General features: G+C 48.5%; 1 protein-coding gene across 13 annotated transcripts in view; it reads left to right on the top strand.

Moving 5' to 3' along the window:
• The window catches only part of rbms3 (RNA binding motif, single stranded interacting protein), a 177,282-nt gene that overhangs the window by 101,954 nt on the left and 56,291 nt on the right, over nucleotides 1–19,037 (top strand). For 8 of the 13 annotated variants that reach the window (XM_078081366.1, XM_078081367.1, XM_078081365.1 and 5 more), the window contains exon 5: nucleotides 17,695–17,852. In XM_078081366.1, the coding sequence (XP_077937492.1) occupies nucleotides 17,695–17,852 (158 nt within the window). Of the gene's footprint in view, nucleotides 1–17,686; nucleotides 17,853–19,037 lie in introns of all 13 variants that reach the window. The other 5 variants (XM_078081361.1, XM_078081359.1, XM_078081364.1 and 2 more) reach the window with 1 other exon arrangement.

The raw sequence follows: 19,037 nt of genomic DNA, 5'->3' as shown, positions 1-19,037 counted from the left end.
TTTTTGGCCACTGGTTCCGGGTCGTAGATGCGTGACAGGGCATCTGGTTTAACATTCCGGGACCCCGGCCTGTAAGACAAGGTGAAGCAAAAGCGGTTGAAAAACAATGCCCACCTGGCCTGGCGTGAATTTAGTCTCTTCGCTTGTTTGATGTACTCGAGGTTCCTATGGTCTGTCCACACGATAAACGGATGTTGTGCCCCCTCCAGCCAATGTCTCCACTCCTCCAAGGCCACCTTGACCGCTAGCAGCTCCCGGTTGCCCACGTCATAATTCCGCTGTGCAGAGTTTAGTCGCCGGGACAAGAAGGCGCAGGGGTGCATCTTGCCATCGGCCGCTGACCGTTGCGATAAGACGGCCCCGATCCCCTCATTGGAAGCGTCAACCTCTACCACGAACTGGCGCTGTGGGTCTGGCAGAGTAAGGATGGGCGCCGAGGTGAAGCGACACTTGAGGTTCTGAAACGCCTCCTCTGCATCTGGGGACCAGTTGAACCGCACCTGGGGGGATGTCAGGGCGTGAAGGGGACCAGCTATCGCGCTGAAGCCTCTGATAAACCGCCTGTAAAAGTTAGCAAACCCCAGGAATTGCTGAACCTTCTTGCGGCTATCGGGCGTAGGCCACTCAGCCACCGCGCTTACTTTAGCCGGATCCATCTGGACTCTTCCAGGGGCTACAATAAAACCCAGGAAGGAGATGGTGTCGGCATGAAACTCACTCTTCTCTGCTTTCACATACAGGTGATTGCAGAGAAGACGTTCAAGGACTTGGTGTACATGGCGTTTGTGTGTGTCTAGATCTGGTGAGTAGATTAAAATGTCGTCGAGGTAAACATAAACAAAGTGGTCAAGAAAATCTCTGAGGACATCGTTAATCATGGCTTGGAATACTGCAGGAGCATTGGTGAGGCCGAAAGGCATGACTAAGTATTCGTAATGACCGCTCGGTGTATTGAACCCAGTCTTCCACTCGTCTCCCTCTCTTATTCGGACCAGATGGTACGCGTTGCGCAAGTCCAGTTTTGTGAAGACTGTGGCCTGCTGGAGCTGATCAAAAACAGAGGTCATCAAGGGAAGTGGGTAGCGATTCTTTATTGTGATGTTGTTAAGTGGACTATAGTCTATACATGGTCTCAAAGACCCATCCTTTTTTTTAACAAAAAAGAACCCGGCACCCGCAGGTGACGATGACGGCCGGATGAGCCCCGATTTCAGAGATGCATCAATGTACTCAGTCATCGCCTGACGTTCGGGTCCCGACACAGAATACAAGCGACCCTTAGGAATGGTGGAGCCGGGGATGAGCTCGATGACGCAGTCATACGGTCGATGTGGAGGGAGAGACGTGGCCTTTGTTTTATTAAAGACCTCCTTGAGATGATGGTAGCAGGGGGGAACGGAGGTCAGATCTGGGTACTGGGGCTCTGCGACGGGGTGAGCAGAAACAGTGTTTATTAAAGTGGTGATGGGTCGGTGAGGCTTCTCCCGCAAACAATTCCCTTCACAGTCTTTTCCCCATCCCATGATCTTGCCCGTAGGCCAGTCTAAGTGGGGGTTGTGGCGAACAAGCCATGGGAATCCCAGTACTAGGGTGCTTGTCGGTGAGTGAAACAAAAAAAAATTCATCAGTTCTGTGTGATTGTCTATGGAAAGTACAGCAGGCTCAGTGACATGTGTGATGGTGAATAATGCTTCCCCACTTAAAGCACTAGCCCTGATGGGACGTGCGAGAGTCTTTGTCTTTAACCCCAGTCTGTTTGCTAGTCCCCAGTCCATTAAGCTCTCGTCAGCCCCTGAGTCAATTAAAACATCCAACGTCATGACTGTGGTGTTGTGTTGTACCTTAATGGAGGTCAAAACCCGTGTCGATGAGCCTGGAGCCGTGGGTCGGTTGCCTAACCACGGCGTCTTGGCCGTACATGCGGCTACCAGGTGACCGAGCTCCCCGCAGTAGAAACACCGACCTTCCCTCAATCGGCGCTGCCGTTCTTCCGGGGTGAGCCGAGCACCACCCAGCTGCATAGGTTCGTCTCCGCCAACCGGGGAAGAAGACCGGCGCTGATCTGGTGGCGCCCGGCCGGGAGCCCACCCGGAGAGGGCGGGGTAGTGCTGTGAGCGATGTGGAGCGTCCAGGCGTTGTCCCTGGAGAGCCCTAAATTCCAGGAGCCGATTATCCGTTCGGATAGCGAGGGCGATGAGGGAGTCCAGGTCTGGAGGAAGGTCCAGAGGCAGCAATCGCTCTTGGATGGGCGCAGCCAATCCTTTAAGAAAGACGTCATAAAGCGCTGTGGTATTCCAGCCGCTCTGCACCGCCAAAGTCCTGAAGCGAATGGCGTAGTCACAGACGGATTCTCTTGTCTGCTTCAGCCCACTGAGCTCTCTTGCCCGTTCTCGCTCTGTTGTGACCGGATCAAAAGTTTTTCGGAGCCCTTCTTTAAAATCCTGAATGGAGTCGCAGATTGAGGATCCGCTTTCCCATTCTGCGACGGCCCACGCCTTCGCCCTTCCCGACAGGTGGGAGACTACGTAAGCCACCTTGGCTCGATCTGTGGGGAAGTGTTGAGGCGAGAGTTCAAAATGCATGTCGCAGTCTATGAGAAATGCCTTACATTGTCCATGGTCTCCCGTATATCGCTCGGGAGGTGCCAGCCGAACCCCAGTTCCTGCGTAGGGGAAGGTGGGAGGGGGCGAAGGTTCAGGTGCAGGAGGTGCCGGGTCCCTCCTCTCAGAACCTCTGAGAAGCTGCTGAAGCTGACCCGCGAGACCCCCTATCTGGTCAAAAACAGCAGCCTTGAAGTCCTCCTGACTACGGGCCAGGCCTCTGAGTCCCTGGCTCAGTGAAGTCATCTGCTCTTCCTGCTGGAAGAGACGCTCCCCCTGAGAGGCTAGGGCCTGCGCGAGAAGGTCCTCCCCTGCTGCTTCCATACTGGCCAGTGTGTACTGTCAGCCCGAGAGGAAGATAGGAAGCAGGCGCAGGGTTCTCAGGTAGGAAAGGAGATCTTTATTTATGCAGCGAAGGTCCTCCAGACAGAGTCTAAAGCGGGCTATGAAATTATCCTAGGTCACACTTCTTCCGATAAAATAAACCAGGAAGAAGTGTGGCTATAAAACTATCAAAAAACAAAATCACTCCGCTCTAGGAGGAAAACAAAAGGCTTTTAAATTTATCAAAGTAACCAACGCACTCTATTGACGGAGGCAACGTCTCAAAACAAAATCACTCCTTATAGGAGGAAAAACAAGAACTATGAAAGATTAATGTTGCATCTAACCTAGGAATACAAAACTTAAGCAAAACCAAAAAACAACCTGCGTGGAGGTGAAGGCACTGGGCCGATCGAAGATCCTGAATAACAACAAAAAGGAACCTGTGACGTGGCAGAACGAGGTAGAACACATGGGTAATGACGAACACACTGGCACAGGACAAAGGGAGACGCAGACTATTAATACACATGGAGGGGAATGGGGAACAGGTGGACACAATCAGGAATCAGGGAAGACAATCAGACTGGTGACACATGAGGAAGGGTAAGTGACCTGAAACGAGAGGAGTTATTATTTCAAAATAAAACCGTAAATGACAAGACAAAATGCCCCACAGAGTAAAACAACAGACAATTTCACCGCGGTGTGACAGGGTCAATCGGTTTGTAGATATTTGGTCAACTGGTGGACAAATGACAATGTCGTCCAGATAATGGCGCTAGACGGAAGGTAAAAGGATCCCCGAGGTTCCTACAATCCATCCTCAGGAGGACATGGCGGTAAGTGCAAAATTGCATGATAATCCATCAAATGGTTCTCCCACCCATCTCACTCAAAGTCCCAAACTGTCCCAACGGTCATAGTGGCACTAGATGAAAAGCCAGGGAATAACTATATTTAGGAGAATTCATCTCCTGGGAATCATCTGTACTAAATTACATAACATCCGTACAGTAGTTGGTGAGATATTTCAGTGCGGACTGAATGACAGACACCGTAATCCATAAAGCCAAACCGCTAGCGCGGATAAAAACTATACCTAATGAGAAAACAGCAGCTCGACATTAAAAGAAAATACTTCATAGTGCTACAATGCAGTCTGTGGTCAGATCTGCTGTAGGGCATCTGTCACTGTGGCTGATCAGAGACCTGCAGCGAGAAATTTAACGCTGATGGAAAGCCGCTACTTCGTCCTGCTCTTAATATCTCTCTCTCTCTCTCTCTCTCTCTCTCTCTATTGGTGTTTTTTAAAATAAATCCAAACTGCCAGATTGACATTGGCCTTTGCACCGTTGGCAAGAGAAGTCATCAAGGCTGCCCATCTCCAATCTGTCTTCTGCCCTTTAAGGCCAGCTTGTTGAGCGAAAACAGCCGTTTTCCAACAATGGTTTGTGTACAACCCGCCGCACTGAAGAGGCAATTTCCTTTGCTGCTCAAGTGGCAGTTGTCTTTTACCTCCTTGTTCAATTAGAGGGGAGAGGGCGGAAGGAGAGCTGGAGGGCTGCAGTAATACTTCTGGTCAAAATAAAAGCTTTTTGCAGAGACATCATGTCATCCATCTCGCAGTAAATGATACATCTTCCTCTTACAGCGGTCTGAATGACCTTGTTTGTGTGGCCCTGTTAGGAGCGAGGGAGACTGCGGGAGGGAGTCTGGAAATGAGGCTGGTCATTGTCTGGAGATGCAGGCGGAGAGATAGAGGCAATGACGGAGAGAGAGAGAGAGCGTGAGTGGGAGTGCAGCGGCCTCGTCTTCGACCTGCTGCACTCATCGGGGAGGCACGGCGGCACCTTGCATCTGATTAGCCAGACACTCATTAGACCTGACCTTGGATCACAACATTACAAAACCGCATTTGGATTTAAGAGGAAAAGAAGCCGTGTTATTGCATGCGAGGGCAGTGGCGGTTATTCCTCCCATAAACATTATCTCAGAGAAATGAAGTTTGAGTTGGAAGGAAGATTAATATGGAGCGAAGAGAGCGTGCCAGCGAAAAAGCCCAAAAAAAGAGAAGCCGCCTACTGGAATTTAATGAGTTTTGTGCGTCGGCTGGGGAGCCCGCCCGCACCACGCTAATTACGCTCTGTAACGAACCGAGATCCGGGAGCATCGCAGGAAGACAAAGGCTCCGAGCTGTCCGGCAGCACGTGGCAGACAGAAACAAAAGAGCCGCATTCACACATTTCAAGCCCGCACGGACAGATGCAACTAGCGCGAGAAACGGCGGCGCGCTCGCAGCTTTCCTCCAAACCTCCAACCCCGACGTTACGGGCAATGAGACGGAGAGCTTGAACCTGACGAACAAGCCTCTCATTTGGGCTTCGCTGGGCACGTGCCGCTGAATTCGGGATGGTGAGTCTAATTCGATCCACCTCCGTTGGCTGCATGCGGGTCCAGGTCTTTGACTAGATAAGCAAAGACCACGTCCACACGCCCTCCGTCGCGCACACTTAGAGGCAACACTGCCCCCTTTTGACAAGGAGTCCCAGCTCTTGTGTGTGTGTGTGTGTGTGTGTGTGTGTGTGTGTGTGTGTGTGTCTTTCCTTCATTAAGCTGCCGGTGCCTCCAGGGAATCTAATACGCTTCCCACGCCACAGCACACAAACAGCAAACAATCAGGCTGACTTTCAACTGTGACTTTCAGCAGAATGAAACCAGCCTAGCGTCCTGCTATACAACTCTCTCTCTCTTTCATATCACTCTCTCTCTCTCTCTCTCTCTTTCATATCACTCTCTCTCTCTCTCTCTCTTTCATATCACTCTCTCTCTCTCTCTCTCTTACATTCCCTTTCGACTTGGATGGAGAATTTGCTTCTGGCACAGTTTAATGAAACTTGCCCTCTCACCGATGGATTCTAACCTTTAATATTCTGGCCCCTAGTGTGTATCCAACTTTCATCACGCGATGTGTGCCTCCACCACCCTGTGGCTCCAATCCCCCACCCCCCCATGAAATGTTTGTGTGTTGCTCCTCCCAAAACCCAAGCGTGTGTTGGATGAGGGAGATTGAAGTGAGACTTATTACTTATGTACAAATCACACTCCAGTCATCGGAACGGTTCGCCGAACTCTGCCCTCGTGCATCGCCTCGCCTGGCATCATGCATATGAGTATTGCCGGCACCGGCGTGGAGACTCCGTTGGGTTATTTGGTTGCGTTAAAGCATTAGCAACTGAATGCGGGACAGGCGGACCTCGTCCTCCACCGGGCCTCCCAACCCTCAAATGGACTCTCTTCCAGCTGATTTCCCCGTGCGTGAAAGCCCCGCAGCCCCGTCTGCATTCCTTTCCAATCATCTGATTCCAATTACTCTAATTATAGCAGCCGGGAATGTCGAGCGAGAGGAGGGCGAGAGGGAGGCAGAGGAGTGGAGAGAAGGGAGGAGAGCGTGGCGTGACTTAGCCTGGGCAGCCTGGAGGTACATGCAACAACAACCGTAACCAACAACAAAAAAACACTGTCTCGACCGCAGCTGATCCTAGTGCACCGACGGTCGGGGATGGTGGACACGCACGGGCACGTAATCATGCGACACACAATTAACAAGGTCGGGCAGATGGAAGGACACGGGTCTTGTTAATCTGGTAAAAAGGACATATGACAAATCCCCGCTGCCTGTCTGCAGCCATGTTTGACACCGGCAGGCCCCCGTAGCTCTGATATCAGTCCACAGAATGTCTTTGTTCACAGGCTTGCAGGCTGCCAGTGCTGCGGGTCATCTGGATTTGTTTTCACAGGCGACTGGTGCCGGGTGTTTTTTTTTCTATTTTTTAGACCTGCTTGGGAGGGTAAACACGTTTCCCTCTCTGCAAGTCGCTCATTCCCTCGGTGCCCGTCCGCGTCTCCCCAGCGCCTTCACACCCATTGCCTCGACGTTACGCAGTGTGGTGCGCGGAATCGTTCGTTACCGTCGCCGTTCCTTAATCTCCTCGAGCAGATGCAACTCATCACCCCACGTCTTGTCCCTGCGCGGGCGTCAGCTGGATAAGTTCCTGTAACACGTATGTGTGTGTGTGTGTGTGAGTGTGTGCAGACACACTGCCGTCATGGCGGGATGAAAGTGTTCTTTGACAGCTGTGGCATCAAACGGCAGAGATGTGAACGCTCTCAAATTTAGAGCTCATTAGATGTTGTCCAGATAACGCGATGATGAGCCACGGCTGAAGGATTTATAGAGGCGGGCGAGTCTCTCCTAATTTACCTCGGTGTGTTTATCATGCGGTCCTGTGCAATGGGCCTTAACATGCCGACGGCGCTGTGTTTTTATTTCCTCTGGTATTTAACTGAAGCCACAGACTGTAGTGACAGTGGATTCGACCAAAAGACGTCCTCCTGGACGGCGATGATTAATGGTGGAATCATTATGGAAATACTAAAAACCCTCAAGGACACATGTGGCAGTTAATTATCTGGAGACATAAAGCAGGTGTGCAAATCCGAGGATCTGATTCGTTTAAAGTCACCTTGCGGTGGATCTTCCTCACACTCTCGACCCGCGACCTCTCGTCCTTTCCTCCGTTTCTCCATTCTTCATTCTGATGTCCCTGTCTGTCTGCTGCCAAGACCCACGGCATCCGTCTAAACTCGTCTGTGCTGTTTGGCTTACAAACCAGCCTTCTCAGGCTTTCTCATTAGTCCATTGTTGTTATTTTTTTTTAGCAACGCACTCATTGTGTGTTTCGTGCATGGCCTCAACTTGTAGGCAAAAGACTTCTCCTTCCTTCTCATTCGCTCTGCTCTCTCTCTACCTCCGCTCATTGTGTCCCTCTCCAGAAAAAGGACGCCCATGAGCAGATCTCTCCCAACTTTTCATATAATGGGAGTGATGAAGCCACTGAACTCGGTGGGACACCCAGGGTGGGTCGTTAGTTTGCTTCCGCTGTATCATTAGTGTCCATAACAAACACATTATCTCCCGCCGAACAAGCCCTCTCGCAGGCCATTTAGGGTGAGAATTAGACTGTAACAAGCAGCCGCCCCCTCTATATAGGTCATCCACTACTAATGACGTTCTCGCTGAAACACACACCCAGGGAATCGGGCTCGGGTTCAGAAACGGACTCCTCTCTTTTTGATGGGTCAACAGAATCACTTAGCAGCGGGAAATAACCACCGAGGATTCTTACTATTTATTCCTGTTGTTGTGTAGTGATTGCAGGTTAGGAACAATTAAGCTTTTATCACCCTCTGGGGATTTTGGGAGTGGTAGCTGCATGGTATGGTACGGTATTTCCCTTGACTGATTCCTAAGCCTGTAACAACACCTATATTTTAAATGATACGTGAGACGTGTATTTGAATTTCGGTTGGTATCCATTCAACATAAAGCAACAACATGAAAGCAGTGGTCATCGCAGAAGCACTTGGCCGAGATCCGCAGTCTACTGAGGGCACTTTTTGACATGAATTTACCATATAAAAGATGAACAATAATACCAGTAGCAGCTTTTATCACGTAACTGAATGTCACCATAAATTCATTTTTATCAAAAAAAATGAATAAAACCTGAAGCACATTAAGAGTGGGACTGCGGAGCAGTCTGACTTGAAAATACATGATGGTCAAAACAGATCTTGGAAACTTATTTACTTCTTTATCTTTCATAACTTAACTTAAAAAAAAATAATAATAATTCTCTCCTAACCATTTTGTGTCAAGGCCACCGCATAATTTATTCATTTAAGTGTAAGTATTTATGTCGCAGTCCAGAATGTAAATGTGCGATTATTAAGGAGGACCCAGAGGCAGCTGTCAGCAGACGGGAAGCTAAACGGCTCCTGTGTACAGACAAGCAGGCTGTGTAATTATGTGTACGTTTTCAACAATGTGTGCATTTTTTATTTATGCCACAATCATAAATACATTGATTTATATCCTATTGATTTATAACTATTGTCATGTTAACACCTTATTAAACCAGTATTGATGACCCCTGTGTGACCTCTGACGAATGGACTTCAAGATAACTGTATTGCGATGTTATTAAGCATATTGTGCGTCGGGAATAATGAGACGTTAATGAGCATTTATTCTTTTCTGGTCAAAACAATTTAAGCAGCTTGTTTTTTTAAATGTGTCTGAGGAAACACATTAAAACCCTTTATTTCAGAAACAATAATCAGCTTCTATAAAATGTGGATTTATTTCTTCCACTATTTATTAGAAAACCGGCGGCATCGGGAACCTGTGTTTTATGACAAAGCGAGCTAATTCTCCACATCAGAGTTTTGTAATTGAAAATCATTGCATCACTTCCACCACTGAACCTGACTGTTGTCACATAAATGTGGATTTGTTCTGAGTGGCTTTCCCCGCACAACACCTTCCATTATTACTTTTTTTATTGCTGTTGCTGTTTCCCATTGAGAAATAATTCTTTAATATATATTTCAATATTTCCCCGGCTCTTGCCTGCACCGCGCCGCCGTTCCTCGGCGAGGATGTGACAGAGCTGAGGCGCGGTGTACTTCTGCTGCAGTTAGACATATGACACTCACCGCGCACCGTGGTGTCACGTGGCAGCCTTAGCGCTCCCCGGTGAGCACTGGCACATTAAGGAATAACAAATGAGCCCATGAGCCAGGGTGGGTTATGCAGGGTGTGTTTGTGGAGCAGCGAATGCCCATTTTCTCTGCACTGGATTCATAAGTGAAAATTGCATTTGTGCCTCCATTTGGAGAGCGGGTGATGGAGCGTGGAGGGAAACAAAGAGATTGTCGCTCTCCTGGTTTGTGGTGACGCTGTAGCGCTGCCCTGAAGGACCCGCACAGCCGCGCCTGGCGCCGCCTGAAGGCACCGAACCCTCCACGATGCAACGCCTCATTTTCACCCTTTGCGCCGCAGAGTTTACACATGCGAGGACGGCGTGCATCGAATCGGACAGCCGCTCTGAAGTGGAGAGGGGAGCATGTTGGAGGCACATGGGCTTTTTAGGAGTTTTTAAGTGCACGGGTCACTGTGTGGCATGTTTATGAAACCTTTGTGGTTGCTCTACCAGGAAGGCCTGGCGTGTTGATGAGACAAGCCTTTTTTTAATTGGATGTGGTTGATGACACAGTGACGCTGCAGCTAGTGATGTTTAGGGCCAAAGCTTCCTTTTTTCTATTAGGAATGTCCTAGTAGATTTGATTACATTTGTGTTTCAACATTCCAAAGGCCCGCCTCACTTCTATTTGTGTTTGTTTTTCATCTAAATGTGAACATAAATACAATTTTCTTTCCCCCAAATCATTTATATTTTCTTAGTCTTTTCCACGCCCCCGTGTTCACTTACTCTAAAAACACAGACCAATAGTTAAGGGTCCACCAACCCCAAAACATTTTTTTTTGAACACACATTTAACTTTAACCAACTCCTCCTCATCCAGTCATTGACATGGACGACACTGCTGGGTGTGAAGTGGACATTCACCATTCGCCCCAACAAAGGTTGCTGAGGTTGCTGGCTCCCACCAGACTTCACATTTCTCGGGTGACGGGGGGAAATAATTCACCCCCCACAACAGGTACAGGATCTCACGTGTTGAGTTGTGTTTTCTCTCTCATCTCTGCCCAAAGTTGATCGTGTCTTCTCGGCTATGTGGACGACATGGAAAGGAGGACATTTGTGTTGTAATGAAAGCGTTGAAGGAGTTTGACTCTGCCAAAACAGGCAGGAGAGAAAAAAGGTGGAGAGCTCGTCTGCCGAGCGGGAAGTGATTGTTAATTTCTAAATGCAGATTCACGGGGTCAACGGTGGAAATTAAACAGCTCCCCGTCATTCCTTTTAAAAAAAAAAAACGTCCTGCCGCGGAAAACCAGCCCCCGCACCCTCCGCCTCCACACGATGTCAGGCCGGAGGAATTCAATCTCAGGATTGATATCATGAAAGATGCATAAGACGGAAAAATGCGTTTACCCGGGCAACAACACAATGAGCTGTTGTTGCAAACGCCTTAATGGAAAAATATGAAGGTTACGCTGATGAAAATGTATTATGAAACCGGGGAGACGTTTGTGAATGTCGTCTGCTTGTGAGCCGAGGGAGCTCGGCCGAGGACGTAACCCCAGTCAAAATGAGGATGTTTTTTATTTTTAATACCTCTACTGAGCTGGGAAAAGTTGGACTTGAAGTCCTTGTGGGAAGCGTTGCTTCGGCTCACCTATACTATGCATGTATGAGTTTTGTCTCCTTTAGCTGCCGCACAAGGCAGTCGGGCTCTTTCTTTGGTGTTAATAATGAATTTTTGATATGAGCTCCACATGAAATTTTAATCTCTGGAATATTAGCTCACCGAGGGAGAGACAAAATCAAATCAGAGGGTCGTGATTAAGCTGTTGAAGCGCATATCGACCCATTTAAATTCACATTAACATGGCATCAAAATGTATGAGCTGTGACACTGATGGCAGACATAATTTAGTGGTGTTAAGTCTGTTTTGCAAAGCAAAGGTAGGACCCCTCTTTACACCTGTAATACAATATGGCAAATGATGCTCAGGAATATTAACGGATTGTTGGTTTTCGTTTTTGCTTCTAAAATAACGCACAAGTGCGCTAAAGTGGTGCACTTGGTGAGCTTTTATCTCATTACGATGAAGATGGACACTTCAATCAATTGATTGTGAGTCCACAATTCTGGTGATTTTAAACTCGATGATCAGCTGCTGAATTAAATCCCCAACAAATTGCTTCGGTGTACCATTTGCTAAAAGAAAAGATTTCAGCTGTTTTGTTGTTGGTTTTACACTTTCAATGCGATTGGGATCAAAAGTAGACCCATCGCAAAAAGAAGGCCCCTTGCACGGTTTTGACCCAGTCTGTCCACTGGCGGACGCATCCTCCGCGCTGGTTCCCAGTACGGCAGGTGTCTCCCAGGTCGCAGTGTTCCACAGGAAATAACCCTTCAGACATCACACCAATGGTTTGACCTTGAATGTCCTCCCTACAGCAGGTGTCTCCCACCAGCTCTTGAAATGTGCCGCTGCAGCGCAGTCAAATCGCACATGTGAATTCCAGGCATCCGATGTGCTCAATGCCGGATGAATATTCCACCAGCGACGGCAGCAGAGAGAGTTAGTAAAACAAAGCCCCACCGCTGTGTGAGCAAACTCGGAGGCTCAATAATGTATCACCCACTTTTGTTCCTTACACAGCATCTATCATCTGAGCATAATACAGAGCTGCGAGAAAGCCGTTTGCCATGAGCAGTAATAAGACAAAGATTGACTGTTTGTGCGCGTGTGCGTGTGTGTGCATATCACATGCATGTGTGTGCGTGCAAGAAGGGTGTGCGTAATAATGCGAGCGTACGAGTGTGGGTCTTAAAACCCACCTAAACACCGCAGTGCCTCTGGGCCGCTAGGACGCACTTAGTTGTCATTGGCTTGGATCGCACTCATGGGAAGAATTCCAGGGCTGAATAATGTGATGCATTAGGCGGTGCTCTGCAGCAACGTATGGTAATTCCTTAGATTTTGATTTAATCGGGTAACAATGTATTCCAGCCAAATGCAACACTACGTGAGCAAGGTGAACCTCTAATCTTGCTCCTGAGATTCATGTTCTGCTATTTTTATCTTCTGCGGCTTGTGTGAATTAATAGTAATAACAATAATAAATTGTGGGCCCTGGGAATAACTTTTAATGGACATATGGTGAGTGGATGATCTTGTTGAGCATCATTATGTAAATAAATGAAATGATTAGTTCAGTAGCTCACAGTGATGAGTTTAGAATGGGTGAAAAATGCTTTAATAAAATAATTCCTTTAGGACATCTATGGAATAGGTGGAGAAAAAAATCAGGAATCATTTTTCTCACATTACTCTCAGTGCTTCCAAAGTCCCCCAAAAATGACCCCCAAAAAGTAGTGGTTGACTGAAAAGAAATCCCATGATTTAGGCTAATCTCTAATCTGGGGTTTCCAATGCTCTCTGTGTTCTAACCCATCTTCTCACGTCCTCTGCAATATATATTCTCCTACATGTTTTGATACTTGTAATTGTAATGTGTGTCACATCCGAACAGGAACTTCCCTACGGTGTATGTACCAAAGTGATTACAGCAACGGCAGAAAGGATGTAATTGATGAGAGGAAATAAGACTCAAATCACTGACAACCATATGCCCACACAGGATGTCTTCATTCTGAATCTTTAACCCCCGCCAATACCCGTTTATCGCGGCACCATTCAAGCTTGACGTTTGAAGAACGCTGATTTGGGCTGTTTATTCAGATGCAATACGGTAATTGGATTGAAAATGGCGGCCCCGGGTGATGGCACCGATCCTCCGCCTCCCGGCACTTTCTTTCCGACAGAAGGTTTGAATCGGTAATGTGGAGGGAAGGAGACGGCCGCCCCCGACTAATACAGGATTGATGAAAAAAAAAGCTGTTCTTTTGTTGCAGCAACTTCAGAAATGTAATTCCCCTGCTAAACTCCCACCGTGGAGCCACAAGCGCGCTTTCTATAATCAAGCCTCCTGCAACTCGGCTCTGTGTCTCCTACAAGCGGCGGCCGCGGGCGGAGGCGGGGCTGTGACGAGGAGGCGCTCTAGAGGAAAGTGTGGGTTTGAAGCCTCTCAGAGGGGCTCGCAGGCTGACAGGGTGGCGGCGCGTTGAAGGGTCACCAGGGCGAACCTGCCATCCGCTCATCGGCAGCAGGAACTGATGTCGAAGCACTCATCAAAGCCCGACTACGCCAGCTGCTGTCCGACCGGCTGTTGGAATGACGCCTCCTTTGTAGTTGCTACCTTTTTTGACGCCCAAATTCTTTGGCCCCCCGCCCACCGGCCGCCCTTCCAACTCCCTGACCCGCACCCCTCTTCTCCTTCCCTCGGGCCTGTCTCCTGAATGCTTTTCGGCAGCGACTTCCAAATGCGGAGCAGCAGCAACTCGCCTCGCAGCAGCAACACAGCGGCTACTGCTTCCAACCCGTTCCTACCGCCAACGTCTCCTTCGGGCTGCCGTTTGGTCACACGACAGGCCAGAGTGGCATGCCAAAGGGAAGCGAATGGCACGTCGTTAAGCTAAAGATTGGCATCAGCTCTACGTTAATACACATGCACACACGCCCTCGTAGGGCAGCGTTGAGGAGCAGCCCGATGAGAGACGATTATACAATGGAGCTGGCGGGAGGTCGCTCAAGTGTTGATGGCGTTGGAGAAAGTGAGGCCAGGCGGGAGATCAGTGGTGTGAAAGGGGGAGATAAAAAAAATAATGGGGTAAAGGTAATGTGACACGGGGAAGGCGGGTGAGGGCGGCTCCGAGCCGCGGCGCGGCGTTCGTTGCAGCGGCCCCCGGTCAAGAGGACATACCGCTGCGTCTAACTTTTAGTATCCGCTTAATGGATACAGCCCTGAGAGCCCCACAGGCGGAACGTGAGGCTTCTAATGGCCGACGTCCTCTTCTCCCTTAAGCGTTGTCGAAGGCAGCGAAGGCTCCCTTTAATTTGTTGTATCTGCCTGTCATGTCGGCGCCGCTCTCTTTCCTAACTTTTCACCTTTTGCACCGTGATCTTTTGCTCCCGTTTTCTTCTCTTGCTTTTTGAATTTTTTGTTGCCTAACCCAGATCACGCCACCTTTTTATTATTTATTTATTCTTCCTCCTTTCTGCCCCCCCCCCCCCTCCTCCTCCTCCTCCCCTCCCCTGTAGCACAGTAATGTTCTCAGAAATTACAGTGAGGTAAACAGAGCAGGGTGTCGAAATGAAACAGCTACCGGGCTGTCAGCTCTGGCGAGTTGGCCATCCGTCAGCGCAAAATGACACGTCCCTCCCCCCCGTCTCCCCATCGCACCCCCCCCAGCCTCCACCCCTCCTTCTCCTCTGTCACACACACAGTTGGGTTTCCTGTCCTCCTTGTGGCAAGGTGAAGGAATTATGCTCGTGAAAGACGCTGCGCAGCCTGGAGCCTTTCCATTAGCCTTCTACGACACCGGTCAATGGCGAGGAGACAGACACAAATGCTCACACACACACAAAGCAAAAAAAAGACCCGGGCAAGGCATTGCACTATATAGATTTGATGGAACAAACCCACACACGCAATTATTCTGAGATGGAATACCTACACACACACACACACACACACACCTACACAAACCTTAATTACCGCTTTGTTCACCGCCTGACAGCGGAGCGTGTGCGATGGTTGGCATTAAAGGAAATTAAATCTCCTTGTGGAACGGGGCGGCCCATCTCACCTCCCGTCAGAATGCTCCCATTTCCACTCCCCCCACCTTAACCTTCTCATCTGGGTATTTAGGGCTTTGTGGCGCGGAACGCCATCAAAGAGGAAACGCAGCGCGGCGGACCGCGCGGAGACGAGGCCTCTCCGCGATAATCCCCCCCAGAAAACGGAGCCTTCTGCTATTAGCCCACGCACACAGTTGCCTCTTTGGGTCCTGTCGCGCTTCTCCTTCCACGCGTGTGCCGCCACATGCGTGTGGGAGAATCGTCTCTCACTGCACAAACTCTCGTATGGTTGGCTTAACCGAGTGCTGGTGAACTCTTTGATCCAGACCTCCTGTCTGTATTGCAATAATACATTTGCCATAATCCTGAAAAACTTTGCACAGCTACACTTAGAGAGTGACACGTGTGTGTTTTTAAGGGCAGATTTCATTAAGCCTCATTCGATGCCAAATCTTCTGTTATTCAGACTCTTGTGAGGCCTTTGACAAACCTGCAGAGGAGGGCCGTAAGCGACAAAGTTGGGTAATTGAGTTCCTTGTTTAAAGGAGAAAGAGCTGCGTTTTTCAGGCATGGGCTTTCTCCCACAGGCTTTAATCAGATCAAACATGTCCTCTCAGATAAGACAGCTAATTAATCAGGGGAGGGACCAGTCTTCTCCTCTGACAGATGGAGAGACGGTAGCTGGTGGAGGCGCTTCCTCTTCCTTCCCCTCTTCCTCCGTCGTCAGCGAGGAGCAAAATAAGACGGAGGGAGACGTTGTCGCCTCTGGCGAAGCAGAGAGTCTGTAAAGGTTCTCAAAGGCCGTGTTTACATGCAGGCGGCAACGGAAGTATCTCGACAACCCCCGACTGAGAAGAAGACAGACTTCTGTGCTGAAGTTGCTGTTTACAGTACTGCATCTGCGTGTGAGAAAAGATCACTGAAGATCCATGTTTCTGGTCTTTTTAAAGGCATTTATTTGACGCTAAATCAACCAAAATCAAACTACTGCTCAGCATGTATCCATGTGGATTAGGAATAAAAAAACATTGCAGCAGTTATGGGAATATTGCAAATTCTATTTGGGTAAGTTCTCTTCAACTTGACTGTACTTAACGTAACATCTTTAAGAAGACATTGTGTTGTGTAAAACACTTTAATGAGTAGTGTGCCCACGCAAGCCAGAGACCGTTTCAGTGTTTTACATATTAAGATGGCAAAGATGCATGTGTTTGGGAAGTGGTAAGCACATCGCTAAATGAGACTTTGATTGTACCGCACAAGTTTTGCGTGGGTATGCAAGAAAAAATCTCTCTTGCACCACGGGCTGATAAATGGTGTACAAATCATTTTGTGTGGGAAGTATTCCTTTAAGATTTACTCTCAGATCCACTTTTTAATATGGAGCCCAACTATTACACAGATATTGCCCCCCCCCCACTGTTCACGTTATTGATGTAAACTGGATTAGCATTCAGGCTGAGAGCGCATTGTATTCTTCTCATTGATTTCATTAAATAAATACGTTTCAAGTGCAGTTCACAAAGGCAGCCCCCGGTCATCCGTTCACCATCATTAATCATCTTTAAGTTGAATACTTCCTTTTGACTGACAATGAATTCGTAAATGGAGGGTTCGAGATGAACCCTCTGCAAATACCAGTGAAAGGAAACGGGACGTTGATCCATTTAAAGTGTTCACTCATCCCGTTACGCAAGTCACCAACAACAGCATGAATCCCTTTCTGTAATATTGCTTCTTACCAATGTAGACTTTAAAAACCGGGCCTGCCTGCCATGGATGAAAAGTTTGGACACCTGGATGTTGGATAAAAAAGGCGACGAATGAGACGTGGAGGCAGATCCGATTTTCTTACTTCCTGGATGGATTGATTGCAACTTGTTAAAAAACGTGCCGACGTGCAAACAGCATCATAAGAGATGCGGATGACATCATGTCGTTTCAGGTGACTTTTGGCTGTGTTGCAGCATTGATGGATGGACAGATGGTTGACTTCCGTGGTGGCTCCCTGACACAGTGACTGATTGGCTGCTGGGACTGCGGCTGCTGTTTCCAGCTGTTCTAGCACACTGGGCCCACCTAAGGCTCAATCCACTGCCAGCTGTGCAGCTTCACCTAGCTAGCAGCAGCCCCTGGGCAAGACAAGGAAAACGCTTGTTTAAAGTACAAACTACACAGCTTTTCACTCTCTATTCCTCGTATCCTCGTGTTCCAACACGTTGTTGCATTAGATGGTCTGAGCAGCTGTCGGTAGTTTAAGCGAGAAGTCTGCGTAAAAAGGACCTAGACCCTCGTTGGAAATTCATTTTGATGAAGTGAGCGCTTTAATGTGCGACCGTCAATGAGGTCAAGCGCCACGTGAGCTTACGACACACGTCATGGCAACAGAACGCAGGGTTTGTGCATTTTTCCTGATTCCTACTTGTTGGTGATACATTATTTCTCATCTTTTCCTCTCCTCCCCCCACCCCCCACCCCCTCCTCTCCTCTATTTGTCCTCCCCTACTATTCTCACTCCTGGCCCTGCAGCAACAGGAGCAGGACCCCACCAACCTGTACATCTCCAACCTGCCGGTGTCAATGGATGAGCAGGAGCTGGAGAACATGCTGAAGCCTCTGGGTCACGTCATCTCCACGAGGATACTGAGGGATGCCAACGGGGTCAGCAGAGGAGTCGGCTTCGCCAGGTACACGGCCGTGAGGCTCCGGGAGCTTTTTTGAGTGGAGATGTGCCCTAAGAGTACACTTCAGTCCCATTTTAATTCCACAATTACCAGACACATTTGTTGTGGTTTTGTGTTGCCTCCCTTCTGGTAACAATAAATGGTTTGCAAATGGATTAGACCCATGGTAGTTGTGCAAACGCTCTCGCAAGTGCACAGACCCAAGTGCACACGAACGGACCCAAATAAGTAAACATGCGCTGGCATGAAGGCACACACTTGTACTTACTATGTGCATACACACATTGCCTCTAAAAATAACCTTTTCCAATGAATCCTGCCTTCATGAAGTGGAAACTTTGAACAGTGATTTGTTTGACAGCGTGTCTGCCAGTGGATGAGTTTGTCTTTGTTCATGTCCGTGCATCAAAGTGTGTTTGTTTCTTTGTATGACCACACATGCCTAAAGGCTCTCGGAGATAAATGTGTTTACGAGAACCATACTGGGTTCTTTGGTTTGACCCTATACAAAAACCCCTATGAGAGGTTCTGCCGAAGGCCTTTCGATGGTGTAATGGTGCCAGCCAGAAGCTTCTCTGTGGGTCTAACAAGAAGACATGCACTGAGAACATTTTTTACCAAAGGCTTAATCTAAAACCCACCCATGGGGTTTTTCCAGTTACCCTTTGAATGGCAATCATCTAGAGGCCATCCAGTGGAGTTCTGCTGAGAACCCTTTTACCTTTCATGGGTTTCATCTAGAACCCATCCTGTGATTTTCTCCAGTTACTGTTTTAAATCAGTCTCATGTAGAGCGCCTGCAGGGGAGGTGGCTTTTAACAGGTCAAACCATTTCTTCCAAAAAGGGCTTTTCAGAAGCAGAGAGTTCCGCCTCAAACCCTCAACCCTTATATTCAGATCCAAGCATTGATTAGTACTCTAATGGATGCTTGGGCCTGTACATTCTCACATACCTGCACTTAACCCCTTGTCCAGAGTAGCCAGGGCTGCTATATTTCCACCAGCAATCCAAACACTGTATGGTTTATTACGTTTTCTACTTAGAAAAGTTTCCACTGCTTGTTAATCCCCCAAAGTCATAAACCGCTCTGTCCTTGTCCTCGGCAGCAGCCACCAGGCTTTCGTTCCTCTCCACACATTCCTCCCTTGTTTACCCAGAGGAGGCCACAGAGCCGCCATCTTGCAGGG

The sequence above is a fragment of the Gasterosteus aculeatus genome, chromosome 10 (genome assembly GCF_964276395.1).
Source record: "Gasterosteus aculeatus chromosome 10, fGasAcu3.hap1.1, whole genome shotgun sequence".
Classification (NCBI taxonomy): Eukaryota; Metazoa; Chordata; class Actinopteri; order Perciformes; family Gasterosteidae; genus Gasterosteus; species Gasterosteus aculeatus.
Note: the sequence above shows the minus strand (reverse complement) of the source record. Positions and strands in the feature narration are given on the sequence as shown.